Source organism: Marmota flaviventris, chromosome 3 (assembly GCF_047511675.1).
Source record: "Marmota flaviventris isolate mMarFla1 chromosome 3, mMarFla1.hap1, whole genome shotgun sequence".
In the NCBI taxonomy this organism is placed as follows: domain Eukaryota; kingdom Metazoa; phylum Chordata; class Mammalia; order Rodentia; family Sciuridae; genus Marmota; species Marmota flaviventris.
Genome location: NC_092500.1, coordinates 31480082 through 31505206, shown reverse-complemented (window position 1 = coordinate 31505206; position 25125 = coordinate 31480082). Strand labels below are relative to the sequence as shown.

General features: G+C 32.3%; 1 protein-coding gene across 1 annotated transcript in view; it reads left to right on the top strand.

Annotated features, from left to right (window-relative positions):
• Tmtc3 (transmembrane O-mannosyltransferase targeting cadherins 3) overlaps window positions 1–25125 on the top strand; it is a 47902-nt gene that overhangs the window by 1980 nt on the left and 20797 nt on the right. The window contains exons 2-7 of the mRNA XM_027956154.2: window positions 3113–3329; window positions 7038–7256; window positions 8582–8681; window positions 15503–15618; window positions 15975–16147; window positions 21502–21754. Of these exons, the coding sequence (XP_027811955.1) occupies window positions 3141–3329; window positions 7038–7256; window positions 8582–8681; window positions 15503–15618; window positions 15975–16147; window positions 21502–21754 (1050 nt within the window). The 5' untranslated portion in view covers window positions 3113–3140. The remainder of the gene's footprint in view (window positions 1–3112; window positions 3330–7037; window positions 7257–8581; window positions 8682–15502; window positions 15619–15974; window positions 16148–21501; window positions 21755–25125) is intronic.

The window sequence follows — 25125 nt, the reverse complement described above, 5'->3', positions numbered from 1 at the left end:
TAAAACTCTCCATTAATTTTCATCACTTTTTCTGCATCAGTTTTTGCCAACAGATATATTTATGTGACAATTTTGTAAATAGCCTTGTTACAGGAACACTTGCCTAGACCTGCCTCTTTTTCCTAGGCTTTTATGAATAGTTTTATCTAGCCAAAATCACTTGACAAGAAAGCCTTGCCTTTTATAATTGCTAACCCGTTTCTGTGTTCTAAACAACTTATGTTCCTTAGATGTTACTTCCTTTTTGCTGACTTAACAAAAATATAAATGACCTTTAGAAATTTTGTATACTATTGTATATAGCAAAGGCTTTGTTTTACCTTGTTTTCAGGGAGAGGAATAAGTTTTCAACAAGAAGGTACTTGTCTTCCTTCAGCATGAGTAGACTAGAAAGATTAATAGGATTCAGTGTGAATAGTCTTGGTCCACAGCACATGCCAGAAGAGTTTTTCAAAGTATAAAATAATAATAAAACACAGTAGACTACTCTTATTGTTAGTGATGGTATAATAATGAAATTTGGGAGAACTAACTCAATTTCCAAAAAAAAAGTGAACTGGGAGGACGTAATCCTTTGTGTTAAGTATTGCCAAATTCATATAAAATTTTCCTATAGATTCATCTCCCCCCACTGTACTATTAGATTTTGACAGAAAATTAGCACCAATATAATGTTGTTGGAAAATTGTATTTTGTATTTCTTTAATGTATCTCATGAGTGATCATTAATTACAGTTGGATCTTATGACATTTCATTTTTGTAAGTAATCTTTAATCAGTCATCCATTTAAACTACATGCACTTACAAGTGTTCTTATATGCTAGTTAAAAAAAAAAAAAAAACCACAAACACAAATTCCTACAACTAAAAGCAGTGGTCAATTACATTGTTATAGTATGGCCTCCAATGAATCATGTACATCTCTCCTCTATCCCCTTTGTAACCTCTTGCCATCACCTCAACTTTTATCTTGCAGATGATTCTTAGGGACTATATTGACTTCGCAACTGAGCACATAACATACACTAAGAGGACCACCTCTCTCCCTTTTTCTCCTGTTCCCTTGGGGAATGTTTAAAAACAAGTCGCCTGGTTACAATTTCTCCCACATTCATTTTGGATTCTTTCCCACTTTGCTTTGCAGTTGTCTTTATCTTTACATATTTACACCTGCCCTTTTAAAAAATATCTTCACTGTCATTTTAGTGTGGGGTTGGGCAGAAGATAAGGCAAATGCTTTTTCAATCTCTCCACATTCTTTAAACAAAAGCATCATCAACTTTTTTGTGTGGATTAGTGGTGGTGTACAAGTCCATACCTTGAAACATGGTTAAGCACTTCTGGATTCAAGATGAACCCCATGTAATTTTTCTTTTAGTTGAAAACTGTACTTTCCCAAAGGATACAACTGATTTCCCTTCTATTTTGTCAAAGAGGATTTTGCATTTTTTTTTAAGTCTAGTACATTCTAAGTTGTTACTATCTGATCACAAAAATCCTTTAATTCCTTCTCATGTATTATACATTCTTTGTGTTTATGTATCCTTATATAAAATTTGCATCTGATTTTAAATCAGTACCCACTCTTCCTATACAGGTAGAACTTTTACTGCCAAATGAAGTTTTGATTTTATTTCGTATTCTTCCTCTGACCTGGCCAGAACTCCAAAGATATATCTCAAATTTTAGATTGTTTGGCTCTGTGGATGATATATTTGTTTCCTATTGCTGCTGTAAAAAAAAAATAAATAAATATCAAAAATGTAAGAGATTATTAAAACTCATTTTATTATTTTGTATTTCTGGAGGTGAGATATTCAAAATGGGTCTCAGTAGACTAAGATTGAGGTATCAATAGGGCTATTCTCCTTTTACAGGCTCTAATGAAGAATATGGGCTTTTTGTTGTTTCTTCGTTTGTTTTGACTTTTTCACTTTCTAGAACTGGACCATTCATTGGTTTATGGCCCCTAACCAGAAATCATTTACTCTGACTTCTGTTTTTTGACTTTTCCATCTCCCTCTTTGACTTGTTAAGGACTCTTGCCATTATATTGGGACGACTCAGATGCATGATCTTTTGAACTTAAAATCCTTTAGTGAGACTTTAACACCTGTAAAGTCTCTTTTGCCACCTAAAAGGTTCACAGGTTCAGAGGATTGGAACATGAATAATTTGGAGTGTCATTATTCTGCCTCCTGCAGGAAATAACACTAAATTAATGGTAATGACACAACACAGGCCAGATAATCCTATTATTGTTTGTTTTTTGAGAGTACTTTCCAACTTTATCTTGATTATCAAACTGATTTTTTTCCCCAGGTATCATCCAGTTAATATAGTTCTTTCTTCTCTAAACTATTCCTTCATTGAATCCTTTCTAAGCATTTTATTTTTATTAATCTTTTCTTGTATTTTATTTTCATTTTTTACAAATTGTCATCTATGAAACCTGTTCTCCAGACTAAAAACTTTTGTTGTAATGGGACAAAGAAAAAAATGATAAAGATCTGTGCCATAATCTCATATGCCCAAAGGGCCAAGCAGATAATATAAGTAAATAAATCTGGGAAAAGACAGGAGGAAATAGTAGGACTGTAGTTAACCAACTACCATGTAACTGACTTAGAACATTCAGGACAAGTATTTTTACAAGATTTTTGCCCAACTAAACTAGGTTGCAGGACCTCTGATTTAGATTGGGTTTTATCAAAACCCAAAGTTCCATTGACATCTTGGAAAACCAATTGCTCATTGTTTTTTCAAGTATTTGTTTTCCCACAAAAATTAGGCACTTCTGGAAGATCCATTGCTAGTTGTTTATAATTACCTTACATATGTCTGCTTTCCAGGTGTTTTGACCTATGACAATTGATAGAGTTCATTATCTAGTTAGCTAGAAACAGATTAAGTGGTGTGAAAGCACTCTTGAAGGAACATTTAATTTTGCTTCTTAGAAGTGAAGGGCATTTGAGCTGAGCTTTTCTCTAGAAGGATTAACATGCTTTATTAACACTCCTTACATATTATCCATCTACCAAATTGTGCTTACTTAAAAAATAAAAAGTGTTGCCTGTTTTATTTAATTTTCCCTGTTGTTTTTGTTTCCAGTTTTTGCCCAAAAGTTCTTGTGGAAAAGATGGCTGATATTAACTTCAAAGAAGTAACCTTAATAGTAGGTGTGGTTACTGCATGCTATTGGAACAGCCTCTTCTGTGGTTTTGTTTTTGATGATGTTTCAGCAATATTGGATAATAAAGACCTGCATCCATCTACACCTTTAAAAACTTTATTTCAAAATGATTTCTGGGGAACTCCTATGTCTGAGGTAAGTAAATACTTATTATATGAGACATGATTTGTACTTGTATTAAATTGGGCAGGAAGTTGAACATGTGATTACAGTGGTATTTGATTCTTTTCTTGGCTGTATACCTTCATTTACTTTTTAAAAAATAATATGTGTATGTGAAAACCAAATGTTCAAGGAGAACATTAAATACAAGTCTGTTTCTGGCTGAGTAGGACTCTTTTTTTCTGTCTTGTTAAGTCAGGCAGAAGAGATGATTTGTAATTGTGATATATTTAACCATTTTAAAATATAGTAACTTCAGTATAAATAGATTAGACTATAAGGGTAAAAATAATAAGTACATATGTTGCCAGTTTCACAAAATTATGTCATATCTCTTATTTTGATTTTATATTCAGAACTTTAAAAGTGTGTTCATTTTCCTGAAGGTATTTTACTCTGCCTTTATTGTGAAGGTCAGTGTTAGGCTGTTCAGGATTAAACCCTTATCAGCTTGGGATCTTACAGATGATCTAATATTAGTTTTTTTTAAATACCTTGAGAGAAATAAATGAATTTGTCTATCTACAATGCCTGTTATTTAGACTTTAAATAAATTATTATTGAAACATATGTAATACTCTATTTGTTTCTTAGTCATTATTTGTAACCTCTTTCCTCATTCTCCAAATTTGAAAGCTTCTCAAAGGTGGGGCTGGGTACTTCATTACTTTAGTCATAAACATATAATAAATTTTTTTATTACATAGGCTGACCTTATTTTCCTCCATCCTTCCTCAAAAATTTTTTTGATATTAAGAGGAAAAATATGACCCTATTATATCATAAATTATTTCTAGAGAATTTATTTTCTTCTATCCCTGCCCTTTATCCCCAAAGACTCTTAAAAATTTGTATCCATCTCCCCAATCTGTGCCGGTATATTTTATGATTTGAGTTGTGTGGTTGAGATTTTGAACTCGAAGTTTAGCTGGCCAGATTAAAGGAGTTCATAAAAAATTATCGTGTCATGGTGTTGATGCTGTTTTGTGGTTTTATTTTTTCAGCATTGCAAACTGAAAATTTGATTTTGTTCAGAGTGCCCAGAAGTAGGCAGACTATAAGAATTCATTAACATACTCAAACAGAATGATGAACAAACTAGAATAACAGTTTATTTATAATCAAGAATATAGTTTGAGGGCTGGGGATATGGCTCAGTGGTAGAGTGCTTGCCTTGTACGTATGAAGCACTGGGTTCGATCCTCAGCACCACATAAAAGTAAATAAATAAAATAGATATTTCTACAACTAAAAAAATATTTTAAAAAAAGAATATAGTTTATTTTATTTATTCCTTTATTTTGATGGACATATTCTCTCTCATCCTGTAGGTAAATGTGACACTACAGAAAATTTTTTCTACAGATTATTGAGTTGTTATATGAGGTTTCACAATAAGCCTGGAATTAGCACATTCAAATATCTAAAATGATTGATATTAAGTAATGGTAGCTTGTAATGCCTATGTACGTATGTGTATGTTCAGACCTAAAAAGAATTTTTTGCCAGTATACATCTAAAGACATATTTTGGGCTTAGGACAATCTCTTGAGCCATATGAATACATCTACTACCATATTAGGGACCTTTGGATCACTGTGGATGATCACTATGGAGTCTCAATGATTGGATTATATCTTTAATGGGTCCATTGTATGATTATGTAGTAGGATCTGTTTGATAATTCAGTGGATCACAACACCGTATCCTGGAATATGTCCAAAGTATTTTAAAAATCATTACCAAGGCTATATGTAGTTACTTAGATATTTTTCAGATTTGGATGTGTACATATACATTGGTATTTTTTTTTAATCTTCTTTTGCTTGTACACATGTGTGATCTTTTGGTGATTGTTTTTGTATGGATTTGAGTAGTTTTTAAGTAAGTCATCCAGGATGTTCTATGGTATAGCTACAGCTTAGAACCACTGAGCTTAATGAGCCACATACTCTTCTGGCATTTGATCAATAAAGTACCTTATATTAAGGTAACTTTTGTTATGGTAACCTCTGCAGAACTTTTTTGCCATTTCTATGTTGAGGAACAGGGAGCTTATTCATTCATTATATCATGCTTGTTTCTGCTGTCAACTAAATATCAAAAGTAATTCAGTTTTTCTTTAATATACCTAAATTTAATGATGACCTGATTTGTTCATAGTGGCCTTAGCAATTTTGCATTTTCACAAAACCTTATGTCTAATAAGAAAATTATTATTTGTGATAGTGGAATCTTTAATAGATTTCTAATGAATTATTTAAATAATTAATTATATCAGTAATAAATCTTTTAGTTGATCATTACCTGTAACATAATGTACATCTAATAGAACTAACCAAGCAATTATGTCTCCTGCAGTTTAATTTATGTATATCTTTCTGCTTTCTGATTTCTTTCATGTGGCAAATAAGTTTTACATATTTGTCATAGTAATACTATAGGTACATATAAGGTTTCTGTTGTCTTTTTCTGCTTTCTAGTATAAATTGTTAATTCAGCACAGTACCTTACAATTTTAGATGCCTCAGGTTAAGTTTGAAGTGTATACTGGAATAACTAAGCAACAAAGAATATTCTAAATAGGTGGCATATCATAGAATATGTAGTCAATACAGCGATGTTAAAAATGCTCCTAATTTCAAAATAGAGAATGTTTGTTCTTTGTATCTACTGATATTCCTTAGTAAGGAAGAGTAAGGTTGAGTCTATACCTTTGTGACAGAGAGAAAACAGAATATCAGATGTAGAAAAGAAGCTAATGGGTCCAGGGTTGAAGCTCAGTGGTAGAGTGCTTGCCTAGCACATGTGAGGTACTGGGTTCAATCCTCTGCATCACATAAAAATAAGTAAATAAAATAAAGGTATTATGTCCATCTACAAATGGAAAAAAAAAAAAAAAAAAAAAAACCCTTTAATTTAAAAAAAAATAAAAGAAGCTAAATGTAAATGTCCTTTACATAAAACTAAAAACAAGTAACTAGGTAATATATATTTTTTGAAATGTGTATTTTATTCTTAAATCTACTTTGATTTTGTCTTTTGATAAAAAGTAGTTTTGGTTGAATGTAACTTCTAACTTATAGAGAAACTTATTACTTGATTTCTTGCCAACAAAAATTCACCACAAAAGATTTTATTCTTCTATTCCAAAAAAACAGTTTTGCTGTTAATGTTACTCCCTGCATAATATTTGGATAATTTTACTTTAATATGCTCATATCTATCCATTATGGAAGTTTTTTCATAAAATAACTTAAGTATCTTTTTGAATTATCATTATTCGAACTTAACTGGTAAACATTCTGATTTTACATTTCCTTTTGAAGATGTGGCAAGCAGTTGTATAACCTTTTGCATTGGTAATAGAAATGCAGGCTTTACAAAGAATCCCATATGACCAATGCCACCATTGTTCTACCTTTTTAAAAAATTTATGTTTTTAACAATCCATAGTCAGATATTCTTCTATGGTTAATTATCATCAATATATGAAAGGGAGGAATTCACCTTGTTTTTTGGAGTAAGGACATAGAAAAACAGAATATAAAGCTGTCTTCTATAATTGTTTTACAATTTCTCAGTCAAATATTAATATCCTTAATAGTACAAGCAATGATTAGGTTTTGTAACCTGAAGGACCAAAGAACTTTAATAATTAATGGTTGTTTTTCCTTGTAGGAAAGAAGCCACAAGTCTTACCGACCCTTAACCGTATTGACATTTCGCTTAAATTATCTATTCAGTGAACTAAAACCAATGTCGTATCATCTCTTAAATATGATTTTTCATGCTGTGGTCAGTGTGATATTCCTTAAAGTCTGCAAACTTTTTCTGGATAATCGGAGTAGCATGATTGCTGCTCTACTTTTTGCAGTGCACCCAATACACACAGAAGCAGTAAGTAAAACTGTAAATTGATTTTATTTAACTGTAAATTGATTTTTAAAAATTATTTTATCCTACAAATCATATCATGATTATACTATCACATGTTCAAGAAAAAAATTAATCAGGATTTTAATCCAAGTATTTATAGACTGTTATATTAGTATAGGTCTTAACTCCCTCAAGTACAAAATCTGCAAACTGCATCAACTTTTTACATTTAGAATAGTTTTGGAGCTGTAACATTTATTCATTCAAGAATATATGATATGTCTAATCTCTTAACTTGAGTAATATAGAGGTATAGTTCCTTTTCTTTGCTAATGGTTTTCTATCAATATTGATTTTAAATACAATTTGTCAACTTGTCAATTTTGTATTTTAAAGGTTAGAAAATAGTAAGGCAAATTCAAGGGCTGAGAATACATCAAAGTAGCTGAACAGCCATCCTAACAAATGATGATACTCAGGAGCTTCATAATTGCTGTTGCCGTGTGTTTCAAAATCATGAGCCATCTCTGTCTCTGCTCTTGCCAGTATTATTCATCAGTCCCTTCCTACCAAGAAACACACAAGCTATTATTTCATTTTTCTTGGTTGCTTTAAAATTCCACATTTGCCTCCCAGCAACAGCTAAGAATATTATGTTCAGTTGCTTTGTTACAAGTTTTCCTTTGAAGCAAAAGTTAATTTGTGTTTTAAAGGAAGATCATGTCTCTCCCATACAACTTCTTAAACCACATGGTATCTAGCCAAATAATTTTTCCATATGTTCACAAAAGGGATAGATTTGTTTTAAAATTTTATAGTGAGTTCAGAATGCTCCAAAGGAAAAGCTTTGAGAGTTTTATATACATATTTTTTAAAGGGTCTTTTGAAAATTTATTGTCCTTTTATTTTGCAGATTTATCGACGTATGGCTTACTAAGTTTATGATACCTTTGCTTTTAAAATGTTCATATTTTAAGTAAATATATAAAAAGTACTTAGCTTTTTTAGAGAATTTTTCTGAATGTTGTCCTTAAATTTGTAAGATATTATCAGTAAAAATATGCAGCATCTCTATACTAGTTTTACAACTTTCTGGGAATCTATAATTATTTCAAAGCAAGTTAAAATAATCATAAAAGAACTGTTAAAAAGGGTCACTGATTTCCATATATGGAAGATGCATAAATTCACCATCTGAGGGCACTCAAAGAGTGTTTACAAAACAGAAACATGCTTTTGAAGTGTTATGGGACTTTAGTTTCCAGCTTAAATGTTCGTTACTGTTATATACAGTAAATTTTCAAGATATATTTCATTAATACAAGCCCAACTCTTTCCCTTTCTAGGTAACTGGTGTCGTAGGAAGAGCAGAACTACTGTCATCTATCTTTTTTCTAGCAGCATTTTTGTCATATACCAAATCAAAAGGACCAGATAATACCATAGGTAAGTGCCTGACATTTGATTTTTATATCTGTCACTATAAAACTTTATCAGATAAGATTTATTTACTGCAAGTGCTTCTTATAAAATATTATTGCCACATTGGGTTTATCCGTACGTATTGTTCTACCTTAGTATACATTGAAATACGAAGTACATAACATTGCAAATATTTTTTTAAAAATTTATGTATATTTTGTGTTTTATCATGAGCCATTAGGATCTATATTATCTAATATTAAAAACCAAATAGCACTGGGATATAATTAGAATCAGTCCAAATTGTTTTGTTATTTGTTAAGAACAAAACAAAACAAAAAGGTACCAGTGCTTCAGTTATTTAATAGGTTGTGATGCTGTTTAGGCAACATTAAAAGCCTGCTAGAGTTTGACTTTAATTGTGTGTTGATTATAGTTCAGTTATTTATTGAGCCCCTACCATGTGTTCTTCTTTGGAATGTACTTTGTATATATTAGCTCAGTAGTCTTCATGATGCTTGGCATCGTTAGAAAAAAAAAAGTTCAGGCAATAAAAATGATTTTTTTTAAATTTTTTTTTTAAGAGCGCAGAAACAGGGGACAGGAAAAGAACTTCATGTCGTTTTTTTTAAGTTGTCAGTGGACGTTTATCTTATTTATTTATTTATATGTGGCGCTTAGAATTGAACCCAGTGCTTCACACATACCAAGCAAGCGCTCTACCACTGAGCCACAACCCCAGCCCCTTCATATAGTTGTCTTAACCTTTATTTGATTAAAGTTTTTTTTTCCTTAGTTCCTAGGTGATTTTCTCACTATTGTCCCAATATACTCATGATAAGCATCCTAATTTTGTGTGTTTATAAAGTAAGGTTAAAAAACAATTTAGCCAAACAACTTAGTAACTTTTAGATATGTGATATGAATAGATTTGCCTTTTACTACTATGTATAATACCTTCTTGAAATAGCTTGAGTGACAGCATAGCATAGTGGTAAAAGTATGGACTTGAGAGTATGTTTTCAAATTCCAGTTTCACCATTTATTTACTAGCTCCATTTACTACCTTGGACAAATTACCTTTGTGCTTTAGTTTTCTCATTTGTAAAATGTGGTTAATAATAACTTTACCTATGCAGTCCATCATCCAGTAAGAGATAGTTCAGCAATTAATATGGAATTATAAAACAGTTTTATTAAGTGCCTCTAAAACAAAGCATGAATGATAGAAAAAATTCTGTGATCTATAATACCATGATCAGGCTTTTGCCTACCTTTCTAACCAAGTATCCTGCTATTCTTTCCAGTAATTTTACTCAGTTCTTTTAATGATTTTTTTATTCTTCATAATTCTATTATTTTTTTCTAGTTATTTTGCCTTGTGAGTTCAAGCCCCGTGTTCTCCTAAAGTTATCAACCACTTGCCTATAGAAAATGCCAGGACTGCTGTGTTTCTATCCTGTGATTTTTGAAAAGTTGACAGGAATTAAAACCCAGGATGGAGAGTTCCAGGTTCTCCATACCACTGTTGGTACATATTACTAACAGTTCTATCAAATATTCCCTAAAGTCTCTTAAAAAGAATTAGCACAGAAAAGGACTAGTCAACTATCCCTCTGAATTTAAGAGGAACTACATGGAAGTTACTGCCTAAGGGTAATTGGTCACTTTGCCTCCCCACTTTTTTTGTATACAAGTTGTATCCCTCATCTATCCTCAGTTTTACTTATTTTTATCTTTTTTTCCCTCTTTAAATTTGTTTTTAACTGATATATAATAAAAAATTCAAAATATTAATGGAATACCATATGCTATTTCAGTACACATATATATTGGGTGATCAGGTTAAACATACCTATCTTGGGAAATGTTTATCATGTCTTTGTGGCAAAAACATTGAAAATTCTTTTGTCTAGCTTGTTTAGATTTGTGATACACATTGTTATCTGTAGGCACCCTACTGTGCAGTTTCACACAGTAGAGAACTTGGGTCTATCTAACTGCAACTTGGTAGCTATTGATCCGTCTTTCCCCGTTACACCTCCCCCGAGTCTCCTCAGCCATTAGTAACCACCATTTCTACTCTCAATTTCCATGAGACCAACTTTTTTATATTCCAGATATGATGATACCATGCAGTACTTGTCTTTCTCTGCCTGATTTATTTCATTTAGCATGATGATCTCCACTTCCATCCATGTTGTCACAAAATACAGAATTTCATTCTGTGTATGGCCAAATAATCTCCATTTTTTTGCATATATGTACCATGTTTTATCCATTCCTTAGTTCATGGGCGCTTAGGTTATTTCTACTTCTTGGCTCTTGTGAATAAACAGGGGAGCACACGTGTTTCTTATACTTACTGATTTTATTTTCTTTGGATATATACCTAGTACTAGATTGCTGGATCATAAGGTAGTTCCTTTTTTTTTTCCCATCTTATTTTCTTTTGATAATGTTATTTTTAATTTTTGAGGAGTCATCCATACTATTTTCCATAATGACTGTACTAATTTACATTTTTACCAATAGAATGTAAGGTTCCCTTTGCTCTACCTTCTTGCTGGCACTCATTATCTTTTGTGTTTTTCATAAAGGCCATTCTTCTTACTGGAGTGAGGTGATATTTCATTGTGATTTTCATTTGCATTTGTGTGACAATTAGTGATGAACATCTTTTCATATGCTTGTTATCCATTTATATGTCTTCTGAGAAATGTTTATTTAAAATCTGTCTTAAATGTTTTTTAGTGGGGCCTTTTTATTTCTGATTAATTTTAGGAATTCCTTATATATTGACTATATTAATCCCTTGTCAAGTTTGCAATGTGTAGTTTGCAAATGTTTATCTATTTTGCTTTTGTTGCCTGTGCTTTTGGGTCTTGTCCAAAAAATCCTTACCCATTCCAATATCTTAATGCATTTCCCCATGTGTTCTTTTGGTAGTTTCATAATTTCAAGTCTTACATGTAATCTATTTTGATTTAATTTGGCTTTTGTAACTGATAAAAGAGAGGAATTTAGTTTCATTCTTTTGCTTGTGTATACCAGTTTTCCTAGCACTGTTCACCATGCTTTTTGAAGACTTTTCTTTCTCCACTGTGTAGTCTTAGCACCTTTGCTGATAATCAGTAAACTGATGTAGAAGTGACCCATGACTTCTGGGCTCTGTTTCGCTGCTGCACTGTCCTATGTTTCTTTTTTAATGCCAATATCATGGTGCTTTGATGATTATAGCTTTGTAGTATAAAGCCTCCTGCTTTGTTTTTGTTTGTTGTTGTTGTTTTAATCTACTCCTTACCACCATCAAGATTTCTGAAGTACTTTGATTTTATCTCTGCAATTCCCACTATCCAATATAGCTGCAGATTTCTGTAATGAAGAAGCAGATAATGATCAACTCCAAGGAGTAAGGAGAGACTTGGAGACAAATTTTTAAAAATTTCTCTTACATTCTACTTTAAATGCAGTCCCTAGTAATACCCATACAAGCATACATATTGAAGATAACCCCAAAGGCCTAAGAGTTTTATTTTTTTAAATATGAAAACCACCTTTCCCTCTACTGAATCTTTTTCTGGGGTTGATGTGGGAGACCAACTGTAGACATGATTGAGTCACACTCCCCGGCTGGGTGCTGAGGTGCTCAGTCACAGAAATGTGGCAGAGCTTTCCCCACCCTTCTTGGGTTCGAGGGTCAGTGTCTCATGCATGGGTGTGTCTTGCTACTGCCTCCCATGGGTGAAGCTATGCTCACCTGTTCCTTTGTAATATAATCCCTTGTCCTGTTTAGGATAGAATCTTCCATGGAAGTGCCTTGTGTGTGTCTCCTTCTCTTACTGTGCCCTTGGGTGTGGCCTACCCAGGTGTCAGTCAACCTGCTGACAGTGGACATCATGAGGATAGACTCAGCCCCCTGAAACCTGACCCCTTGCCTCATTTGAATGGCTTCTCCTCAATAAAAGGGGTCAGCGCGTGCTCTCGCGCTCTCTCTTTCTGCAGACCCTTAAGGTCAGAGGAGCTGTCACAGCGACCCCAAAGAAAAAGGTATTTGTGTCTTTTGTGTGGTTATTTTGCGCAGCCCAGTTAGCTCAGTTTACCTGGAGTGACCCCTGAGCTTTTAGTCGCGAAAACTGAAACCCAGCAGATTGATTTTTGGGGAAGAGGCCAGCAGATCATGCTTATTACCCATTTGACCAAAATGAAAACAAAATGGTGTTGCTTTCAATACCTTTACCTTTCTTCTAGGTGGGATGACACACACCTGTAATCCTAGCCACTTGGGAGGCTAAGACAGAAGGACTGAAGCCTGGGCAATTTAGAGAGACCCTGGCATAAAATTTTTAAAAATTTTAAAAGAGTTGGTGATGTACCTCAGATGTAGAGCATACCTGAATTCAGTCCCATTGCCAGAAAAAAATATTAAGTTAAGAAAATAAATAAGCAAAATTAGTATTCCTCATAATACCCATTTCTAATCTGAAAACGTACTTTTAAAAAAATTTAATATTCTTATTAATTGTTGATGGACCTTTTATTTATTTATTTATATGTGGTGCTGACAATTCAACCTAGTGCCTCAAACATGCTAGGCAGATGGTCTACCACTGAGCCACAACCCCAGCCCTGTACTTTTCTTGTTATTGTTTGTTCTCTAACTATAGAATGGTAAACTACTCCTTCTGAGTATGTAACTTTTTTCCCCAAATTTTTACTATTCTCTAGAATTATGGCTCCTCATATGCAGTAGATCTTCTGTACATATTTGTTAAATAAATGAGCAAGTAGATGAATTATTTCAGATTCTAATTGAAAGGATACTAAAGCCTTCTTTGGACCTCTACCTTTCAACTCCTTAGTTGGTACTTAGTACTCTGCAGTAAATAATTTAACTTCTGAGTCCACGGAAAGCTTCATTATCATATTTGTATTATGCATTCTATCTAGTATACATTAAACCTGTGTAAAGGTTTTCAATTTGTAGTAATTGAAATAACTTCAAATTCTAATTATTCATGCCCAACCCCTTTTTGTAAACACAAATCAGTCTCCATGCCTTTGCATTTACTTTTCTTTTTATCCTTTGCATTTACTTTTGAGGTTTTTGCTCAAATGTTTCATCAAACATTGTCAGTAGCATTACTCATCTTTTCCAGTCCTTTTTATTTCCCTTTACTGTTTTTTTTTCTCTTTACTTTCTTCTTTTCTCTGTAACAATTTACTATATTGTTATTATGTATGTTATGTATTATACATGTCATTACTTTTGATTGTAATTTCTCTTGCCTCATGCCCTGGAAATGTAATAGATGTTTAAAATGAGTAATTTAATAGAGGATTGCTGAAGCTACGTATAAACTATTTAATATTTTTAAATACCTACTTTCAATGCCATTATTTTCCACAAATTTTTAATACATATGTAGCCCTTCTGTCTTATCTGCTCTGCATCACTCATTGGCCAAGCTTATTCTTATTTCTACTCCTTTATTCATACATCCTCTTTACCAGTTTTTCTCTTTTATATATATTCTTCAATATTCAGCTTTACGTTCATCTTTTTTATGAAAAATCTTCTATGGATTTCTTTCCTTTATGAATTTTAAGTTGAATGTAACGCTATACTTCAGACCTTGATATAATCAATAACATTGGTATTGATGATTTTGGCCTAATGAGAATATGAGTTTGTCTTGTATTATAAGTATTATACTTAGTGTCTTCAGGGTTTGGTTTGGTTTGGTTGGGGGAGGAGGGTGCCAGGGATTGAACTCAGGGGCACTGGACCAATAAGCCACATCCCCAGTTCTATTTTGCATTTTATTTAGAGACAGGGTCTCCCTGAGTTGCTTAGCACCTTGCTTTTGCTGCGAGGCTTTCTTTGAACTCTTGATCCTCCTGCCTCTGCCTCCCAAGCCACTGGGATTAGAGGCATGCCCAGCCAGTATCTTCGGTTTTGGGAGTTTCATTTGGTTTTTTGTTGTTTTCCCTTTGAATAATTGTAGTCTGTAGAGTACTTTCAAGCTTAAAACAATTTCACAAATAGGTATATTTCTGAATTAAGTCCTATACCAAAAGAAAATGTATTAGATTCATGAATTATGTTCGTGTTCATACCTGGAGTTAATGTTTTTTATGGGTAAAAACTGAAGTTGTACAATCATACTACCACTTTCAAACTGGAAAATAGTGGCATGTCATGTTTTCCTATAAGAAGACTGAAGTTTAGAATAGTTGTTCAAAAAGCAGTTAATAGTTGATACAGAATTAACCTTCATAGTTCATTGCTCTTTAATCAAATTATTACTAAATAGCACATTCACTTAAAGATGAAGTATGTTCTCTATTTAAACAAAACATAGGTATATTCTATTGTATATTTTTAAAGAATGGTATAGATATAAATGTTTATTAGCCTGTTTCATTTACATTTTTATAATCCTTTTTTGTGAGACTGGCCTGACAGTTTTTTAAGTTTTTATTAGATATAAAAAAGTATATAGATACTGTATGGTAATTCCCAGGAATTTGTCTGTTTTATAGATTGATGCATTTTTCTAAATTTATCATTCCGCCTTTGTTTTAAAAATTAGTACTTGATTGGCTTATTTTCATCTACACAGAAATTTTTAGTTAAAATTACATATCTTGATGTTTTGCTTTGAAGATTTAAATTCAAAATTGCAAGATTTAAATACATTTTAAAATGTGAAGTATTAACCAATAGGAAATAACAAAAATGTTGATATGAAATCACAAGTAAAGCTTAAAGTATCTTTTTATGATATTATAAAATTATTTCATTTAGTTTTTTAATTTATTGTTCTGTTCTTAAATTGCAGCTTGGACTCCAATTGCACTGACAGTGTTTTTAGTGGCTGTTGCAACACTGTGTAAAGAACAAGGAATAACAGTTGTGGGGATTTGTTGTGTGTATGAAGTATTTATTGCCCAGGGGGTAAGGAAAATAAACTTTCTTGTTGCAATCTTTCATCCTAATTGAATCAGATTTTTATAACCTTATTTTTTATGTATGTAATTACATAAATCAGTTTGCTTACCAATAATGATATCAAAAATTTGCAAAAAAAAATCTATAAAGAAATCAGTGGTAAAGTATAGTAATACTGTTATAGTATAATTTACTATTGGATAAGAGTATTGGGCTCAGTTTTGTTCATTATCAGTTCCACAAATTGTTCCATGTTGACTTTATATTTATACTTAATTTTTTATCTAATCTTGCATTTAGAAAGTACTGTATTATTTAAAACATAATATATTGTTATTATTTAAACTTTTTTTCTTTTTCAGTATACTTTGCCATTATTATGTAGTACTGCTGGACAGTTTCTCCGTGGAAAGGGTAGCATTCCGTTTTCTATGCTGCAGACACTAATAAAACTCATTGTCTTGATGTTCAGTACGTTATTGCTTGTTGTGATTAGAGTCCAGGTTATTCAGTCCCAACTTCCAGTGTTTACAAGGTATGAAATTCTGGTTCTTTTTTATTTTTAATCATTCTGCCTTTTTAACTTTGGACTTTAAGTGATCATAAATGTTTGGGAAAGTCTGATTTACACTGAATTTTTTCAGCAGCTTTATTGAGGTATAGTCTATATATTTTTAAAACTGCAGATCGTGTTTAGAATATACAAATTCATTAGTTCTGGCATAATTGTACATCCAAGAAACCACCACATCAAGGATAATGACCCACAAATTAGTTGTTAAGGTTAAAGTGGAGTCTTCTCTATCCTTAGTGATTTTTGTTTATCAGTTGTTGAGAGAAGAATATTGAGATCTCTACTGTTAATTGTAGATTTGTCTTATTGCAGTTTTTTCATGTGTTTTTTAAGCGCATAAATGCTTAGGATTTCCACATCATCTTGATGAGTTGATATCTTTATCATTATTAAAAGAGCTTCATTGCTAGTAATAGTCTTTACGTAAACATTCACTCTGTCTTATATTAGTTTGTCACTCCAGCTGGGCACAAAGGCACACACCTGTAATTGCAGCAACCTGGGAGACTCAGGCAGGAGGATGACAAGTTTCAGGCCCGCCTTGGCAATTTAGTGAGAAACTATTTCAAAATATAAAAAAAGTACTGAGGATGTATGTGGCTTAGTGGTAGAGATACCTACTGAGGAAAAAAATTTGTCATGCCAGCTCTCCTTTATTAGTGTTATATAGTATATATTTTTCCATCTTTTTTACTTTTTATCTATCTCCCCCTCCGCCCGTATACATATGTTTTATATCTACACACATTTTGTGTGTGTGTGTGTGTGTGTGTGTGTGCGCGCGCACGTGCGCGCGCATGTTTTGTTTTTTTGGGGGGTTTTGGATGATTGAACCCAGGGACACTTTATTGCAATCTACATCTTCAGCCCTTTTTACCATTTATTTTGAGACAGGGTCTCACTAAGTTACTTAGTGAGTTGCTAAGGCTGGACCCAAATTTGCAATTCTCCTGCCTTAGCCTCCTGAGTCAGGAATTGCAGGCTTGTGCCACCAATCCTGGCTGCTTTTATATTTTAAAATAATTTCTTGTAAGTTATATATAATTGGGTCTTAATCATTGTTTTTTGTTTGATTAGATAATCTGAGGTGTTTAAAATGAAATATTTGGTCCATTTATATTTAATATAATTATCTATACATTGGATGTAAATCTTCTACCTTAATTGTTTTCTCTTTTCCTCATCTGTTTGTTTCCTTTTTACTTTCCCATCTTCCTTAGAACTTTCCCTTTGTGCTATTTGTATATATTTCCCTTGAGCATACATTTTTTTTTAAATTATTTTATTGTTGGTTGTTCAAAACATTACATAGTTCTTGATATATCATATTTCACTCTTTGATTCAAGTGGGTTATGAACTCCCATTTTTACCCCGTATACAAATTGCAGAATCACATCAGTTACACATCCATTGATTTACATATTGCCATACTAGTGTCTGTTGTATTCTGCTGCCTTTCCTATCCTCTACTATCCCCCCTCCCCTCCCCTCCCCTCCCCACTTCTCTCTCTACCCCCTCTACTGTCATTCATTTCTCCCCCTTGTATTATTTTCCCCTTTCCCCTCACTTCCTCTTGTATGAAATTTTGTATAACCCTGAGGGTCTCCTTCCATTTCCATGCAATTTCCCTTCTCTCTCCCTTTCCCTCCCACCTCTCATCCCAGTTTAATGTTAATCTTCTTCTCCTGCTCTTCGTCCCTACTCTGTTCTTGGTTACTCTCCTTATATCAAAGAAGACATTTGGCATTTGTTTTTTAGGGATTGGCTAGCTTCACTTAGCATAATCTGTTGAGCATACATTTTAATGCATTGTTGTTACATTTGCTTTAGATGCTTATCTTTAAGCATTTCAGTGATAAAAGTCTTTTATATTAACTCATGAAATTATTTTTTTCTCAGGGCTTTGCATTCTGTTAGTGCCATTTTTCCTTATCATGAAAGACTTGCACATTTCTTGGTATGCAGCAATAAGTTCTGTTAGCTTTTATATCTAAAGATGTATTTACTTTACCTTTTTTAAAAAATCTTTTTATTTTTTTAGTTGTAGATGGACACAATACCTTTACTTCATTCATTAATTTTATGTGGTGCTGAGAATTGAAACTAGTGCCTCACACGTGCTAGGCAAGCACTCTACCACTAAGGTACAACCCCAGCCTGAGTGGAGAATACTACACTTGCTATTTCTCATTCAGTATTCTAAAAATGTTGCCCTATATCTTTTGGCTTACATTTTCAGTAAGAAATCCTTTCTCATCCTGTATCTTTAGCTTCTGTAACATTTATTATTATTATGTCATGTTGGTGGGGGGCGGTTGGAAGGTGTTTTGCGCGCGCACATGTGTGTGTGTGTGTGTGTGTGTGTATCTGTTGTTAATTTCATCTAGTTATTTTTCATCTTAGAAACTGTTTTCATCTCTAGAAGGAAGTCTTTGATTCAAATTTTTTTAATGTCTTTCAAATGTCTACATAATCTATTTTGTTTTATTATCCTTCAATACTTTTTCTGTGATCCATGCCATTTTGATCAATTTATATTGAATAAATTTTCTTCTCATTGTGACTTTTATTTTTTTGCTTCTTTGCATGTCTGGTAAATTTTGAATAGATGCCATATATTAATTGTATCTTCATGTATTTCCATATAAATATTTTTGAGCTTTGTTCTGGGATACATGTAAGTTATAAAAAATGTTTTATCTTCTAGTCTTACTTTTAAACTCTTTGTGGGACCACAGCAGGCTTTAGAATCAGCTAATTTTGCACATTAACATCTTTCTAACTTATACCAATGACTGAATTAAGAAGATTTCACATGAGTGCTGAGGGCATTCCTTCCTCTGTATAATTTTATGGGACTTTCATTTCTCTTCCTGTTTCTTTATCCTTTTTCAAAATGTTCTTTCCCATTAGTTTTCCTAAAATCATTTTTAACAATCACAAAGTAAATGGCCTAAAACAATAGAAATGTATTCCCTCCCAGTTTAGGAGGCCATACGTCCAAAATCAAGATGTTGGCACAATTGGTTTCTTGAAGAGGCACTGAGGAAGAATATGTTTCTTGCCTCTCTCCCACCTTCTGCTGATTGCTGGCAAGCTTCAGCATTCCTTGATTTTGTAGCTGTATCACTCTAATCTATTCTGTCTTTACATGGCTTTCTTTCCCATGTCTGTCTATCCTCTCCTCTTTGTATAAGGACATGGTCATTGGATTTAGGGCCTACTGAAATATGTCCTCATCTTAACTAATTACTTTGGCAAACTCCACATCCAAAAAAAGCCATATTCTAAAGTTTTAGATCGACATGCATTTGGGGGAGACATGATTCAGCCCACTAACCTTAGACAGTTCTTCTCATATATATTCAAGCAGGAACTCCTCAATACTGAAAGATAGCAGAGACCGTTCTGCAGTCTCTTAAGTTTTCTTATCATTTTTCTTCTCTCTGATATTCTACCCAACTAACTATAGACCCCTGAGCTCCTCAGGCTTCTGGTGTTTGAAGCTCCATCTTCTCAACTTCAGATATACCACTGGACTCAGCCTGAGTTCCATCATCTTCTTGCACCTACCTAGTGAAAATTTAATACCTAGATAGAGCTTTAAGTTGGTACAAGATGATGATGGAACTTAGGCTGAGTCCAGTGGTGTTCCAGCACGTAGGCCAGGGTACTTTCCATGTCATTGCATTGTGGGCAGTGAATAGAATAAATTTTTTTCAGATAATTTTTTAAGTCCAAAACTTTATAGTGTTTTCACATAATTAATTGACCTCAGTGTTATTTTTTATTTAAAGAAGAATGACTTCAACTTGCAGAATTTTTAACTCTGAGTCTAGCCATATAAAACTGAACTCATTCAGGTATAACAGTATTGGAAATGGATTGAATTGTAGATATATATTTTTATATATCCTTTAGCCCTTAGTTTCATTGTTTTTATTCTGATTATTACTCCATTTAGAGAATTTAAATGAACTGTTTTCTGTGTCTGTTTCTACAGTCTGAAATGTGGTTTATATTGTCTTTGTGGCTCTTGGTGTCTGGAACATGTAGCATTAAATATATATTTTCTAAATGTAAACATTTAAAAATATGTACATGTGCATGTATATGAATTTGATTCTATTACACCACCCTGTGAAACTGATTTTAATAATTTGTTTTTAAGTTGATTATAATATGATTTGATCTATTTTAAAGTTAACTTTTTTTTCTATGTCAGCTATCCTAAATATAGGAATAAATATAGGAAAAAAGCTTTGTATTCATTTATGCCAAATTTTTTGAAAGTTCAAGTACTGACATAATTTATTATTCTTCATGTGTATAGAGATTTCAAATATGAAAATTTAAAAAAATTTATTCAACATGTGCTTTTTCTCATTTAACATTTTAAGAAAATCAAGTCTAAGGGGTAAATGTTGTTTGTTTTTTTAATTATTTAAAAATGACATTGGGTTTTTATTGTTATATTTTGACATTGCCAAAAGATTTGGAAGATAGATAAAAACATACAAATCTAAAGTTATTCATTTGTAATGTACTATTTTAAAGTAATTTAATTTACATGAAATAGTCTATGCTAATAAAATACATAATTAACATATGATGAAGGGGTTAGGGAAATAGCTTAGTTAATAGAGTGCCTTGCCTAACATGCACATGGCTCTGGATTCAATCCTTAACAGCACAGGAAAAAAAAATCCAAAAAAAAAAGTGTCAACTTTCAGAGAAATAAACTAATATATAGGTTATTAATATTCTAGGGAAAAAAAAGTTAGAACACAACTAGAATGTTACATAAACCTACACAATTACAACTCTCTACTAGAAATTTAGTTTTTAGCTTCCTAATAATCAAAGCAAGGATGGTTAAGTTAGGAGGTAATACAGTTTTCTCTGTCCATGAAAGGAAAAAACCAAATTTTGTGTAGAAAACTTAATTTTTTTAATAAAAATTAGCATTTAGCTCTACTAACTACTAGCAGTTCTCTCTAAAATAAATGTCTTATGTAGGAAAACATTTAATGAGATTTAGTGAAAATAATTCTATCAAATGTCATATTGTAGTATGAATTATTCTAATAATAACTAGAAAGAGATGACCTGCTTATTCTTCAAGTAATTCTTCATAAATATCACTTCTCCCAACTAGACATTTCATATAATTCAGATAGTTTGAATTTTAGTAATGATTTTATGCAATATTCAATACTTTATTTATATATGTTGTAGAATAAAATTTGTGTTTAAAAAGTGTTTTCTTAAAAGTAGCTTTTTTTTTTTTTTTTTTTTTAATTCTTTATACAGGTTTGATAACCCAGCTGCTGTAAGCCCAACTCCCACAAGGCAGCTAACTTTCAACTACCTCCTTCCTGTGAATGCTTGGCTTCTATTAAATCCTTCAGAGCTGTGCTGTGATTGGACCATGGGAACAATACCACTTATAGAGTCATTTCTAGATATTCGAAATCTTGCTACTTTTGCTTTCTTTTGCTTTCTGGGGGCTTTGGGAATATTCAGTCTCCGATATCCTGGTGATTCCTCCAAGACTGTTTTAATGGTAAGAAACTTCTTTCACTTTTTCTGCAATGTTGCATCCAGTTGATTGAGACTATCTTTAATTCATCGAAGACATCTTTTTGAAGCAGTGTCTTTCCTTGGTCAACAAATAAGTTTAATTTATAAACTTATTTTAGTTTATCCTAAAATTATAAAGCAGGCACATAGTTTTCCTAATTAGGTGGAAACTAAAATCAAGATGTGTCTTTTTTTTTTTAGTTCATTTTCTCTTAGCTTTATCTAATTAAATTATATACATGTGAAGAAATGGTTTATATGTGTACTTGTTTTCCTCTCATAGAGAAGAGTGTCCTATGAAATATGCAGCTAGAGAAATATATGTTAAGTTCTCATTAGCAAAATATTCATTACTTCCTGAGATAGCTCTTGCTATCTTCAGAGAATCCTGTTTAGTTGGAAAGGTTTTGTTGTTGTCATTTTTCTGAACTGTTTATTTGTAATTTTCCCTCTCTACCCTCAGTTCTTCCTCACTGTAGTTATTTTCCCTCTTTCTTTTAATTATTAAAGACAGTAATAATCTATAACATTTTCTTAGCATTTACTACAGATTAGAAAATATATTGCTTCAAAAATATTTCATTTCTGGCTATAGCCACTAAATGCATACTAGGCAGCACTTTATACACAGAATATGATAATAAGAGGAAATATAAAGTCCCATTTACAGGGAACTTGTCTTCTAGAGAAATTTGAAGCCAATGGCTGATTGAGAGAATATAAGATTTGGGAGAGATCGTGTTTACATCATCCTTGGACATGTTGAATGTGAGGGTTATTTAAAGCATCCTAGTATAGATTTTGAACAGTACTTCATGTCAAAAAGAGTTGCCAAAGTTGAAAATAAAATTTTTATTCATTAGCATAGTGGTAATTAATTGAAACCAGAATGTAGGTAGGATTGTATTTAGAGAGATTATAGAGCAACCTTTGTCAACAAGGATTTTTTCAGTTCAAGAACATTTGCTAGCTGGTACCATTGTAGATGCGTAGAACAAAAGTTAATTCATGTTCATTATGGATGCCTTAGAGTATCTGATCTTATTTCACCCCTAGAATAGTTAAGGTGACTGAGTAGAGTGAAAAGAGAAGCCTACAACTAGGTCTTAAGCAACTCGCATATTCAGATTTTGAATAGGAGACAGACCAAGGGAACAGAAAAGTAGGAAAGTATATTAGAAAAGACAGAATGTTTAACTCTTAACAGACACTGTTGAATAGAAAAGTGAACTCTGTTTTGAAAAGTGATGTCTGTTGGATTTGACCTCTTATAGATCCATTAGTTAATTAAATGAAATTTATTTCTGTGGAGTGACTTGATTTGGAAATACAAAAGTAAAGATAATATTGGTGAAAAACTTGATTGGTTGATACTTAGAAACATTTTCATTTGAATACTCAGCTATCTTTTAGAAGTTAGGAGATATCACTAATGAGTTGGCTTAAAAATAAAGTTGAAATGTTGATTAAATCAGTTTATACTAGCTACATGTTACTTACTGTGGCTACAAAGGTGGAGCTTAAAAGATATATTGTCACTGTAAAGATTTTTAAGGTTGGATAAGCAAGAGCATGTTTAAATTTTGCTACAGAGGATATAGGTGATTAGAAAAGGTTGAAACATATGGTAGAAGGGAAAAGCAGGGAAATACCAAGCAAAAGTTTGACCTGAAATAGAAGGAGGAAACTTACAGGAAAAAAGGAAATGGGAATGAATATGGATGTTAGTAGGTTTAATAGCAAGAAATTGAAGGAATTTTTCTCTTATGGCTTTACCTTTCTCTATAAATTAGTATCGTTGCCTGCTGAAAGTAAAATGGGTCAAAAGATTGAGAAGAGCAATCAAGATTCAAACATTCAGAGAGAATAGAATAACACCTATCAGAAACCTAGAAATTCTAAGCAGTCTTAAGAATCAATTTGAGGCTGGGCCTGGTAGCACACCCTATAATCTCAGTGACTCAGAAGGCTGAGGCAGAAGGATCTCGAGTTCAGATCCGGCCTCAGCAACTTAGCAATTTAGAAAGACCCTGTCTCAAAAAATAAAAAGGGCTGGGGGTGTAGCTCAGTGGTTAAGGGCCCTGGGTTCAATCCCTGATACAGAAAAAAAAAAAAAAAAGAATCAATTTGAAGTTGGTGGTCATGAATTTATGAGGATATTAATCTAGTCAGCTTTGGGACTTACTCAAGCTGCTCAAATACAAACAGCATAGATAAATGTCAGAATAATTCAAAATTGGGGTTCTGGTAAAAGAAAGATTGAAACAAAAAGGAGAGATTGAATTAAAGCTTGACCAATGAAATGGTGGTATATGTAACATAAGCTAGATTTTTTAAAAAAGAGAATAATGCCAATGAAATAGATTTATATAAATTATGTATTATGTACATTAGAAAAGGAACAGTTGTGACCTTGAGTATAACTGCTTTAAATGTACTAGTTTTTAAATGGTATTTTCTGAAAATCTCTACAAAGGAACAATAGAGCAAAGATGTAATTTCAACAACAGATACCATGTTAACTCTTATTAAATAAGATGTCATGTGTGTCACAACAATTTAAGTAGTTAGTCTTTTTTCATTTATGAAAAAATAGTCTCAAGGTGATAGAGTAGTTTACTTTCTATTAAGTAAGAAATAAGTGATAGGTTGATTTCAAACTCATAGCTCTTTCTGTTATCCTTCCTTTTCAAGACAGTGTATGTTATTAGAAGAAAATTAAAAATTATTCATAATTAACTAGATTGGCATACATTAATAAAGAGCATTAAATAGAACTTGATAGAACTTATGAGTTTAGTCATTAGACTAACATTTACACATTTCTTATCCTAGAACCAATAAACTTTTCCTGAGAGATTTTTTTTTGTAACTTATAAATCAGTCTAAGATGCATCTCTGAATGAATTTAACACTTTTAATTCCTACAAATGAAATTGCTTTAGAACAACCATGAATTAATGGGAAATTATTTTTGTCAAGCATATCTAGGAAGTGAAAAATTATGTGCACTCTAAATACTTTACGTTTTTATTTTAATAATACTGAAATTTCAGACATAAATTAGTGTGATACATAGCAGCTTGAGAATGGTACTTTTTCTCAGATTCAATATTACGTGAAGTCATAATATATGAAAGAATATTCATGCAGAAAGTATTCTTTTCTAAGTATATGCATCTCTACATCTATATTTTACTAATAAAGTTTGATAAGGAAGAGACAGTTCTTTGCATTAGAAAAGATGCAAACTTCTGAAGCTGGAGATTAACTTATTATTTATTTAGGTACTGTGAAACAAATCAGGGAAATAACATAGAAACAGATGCCCCTAGAAAGATGTCCTGATGACAA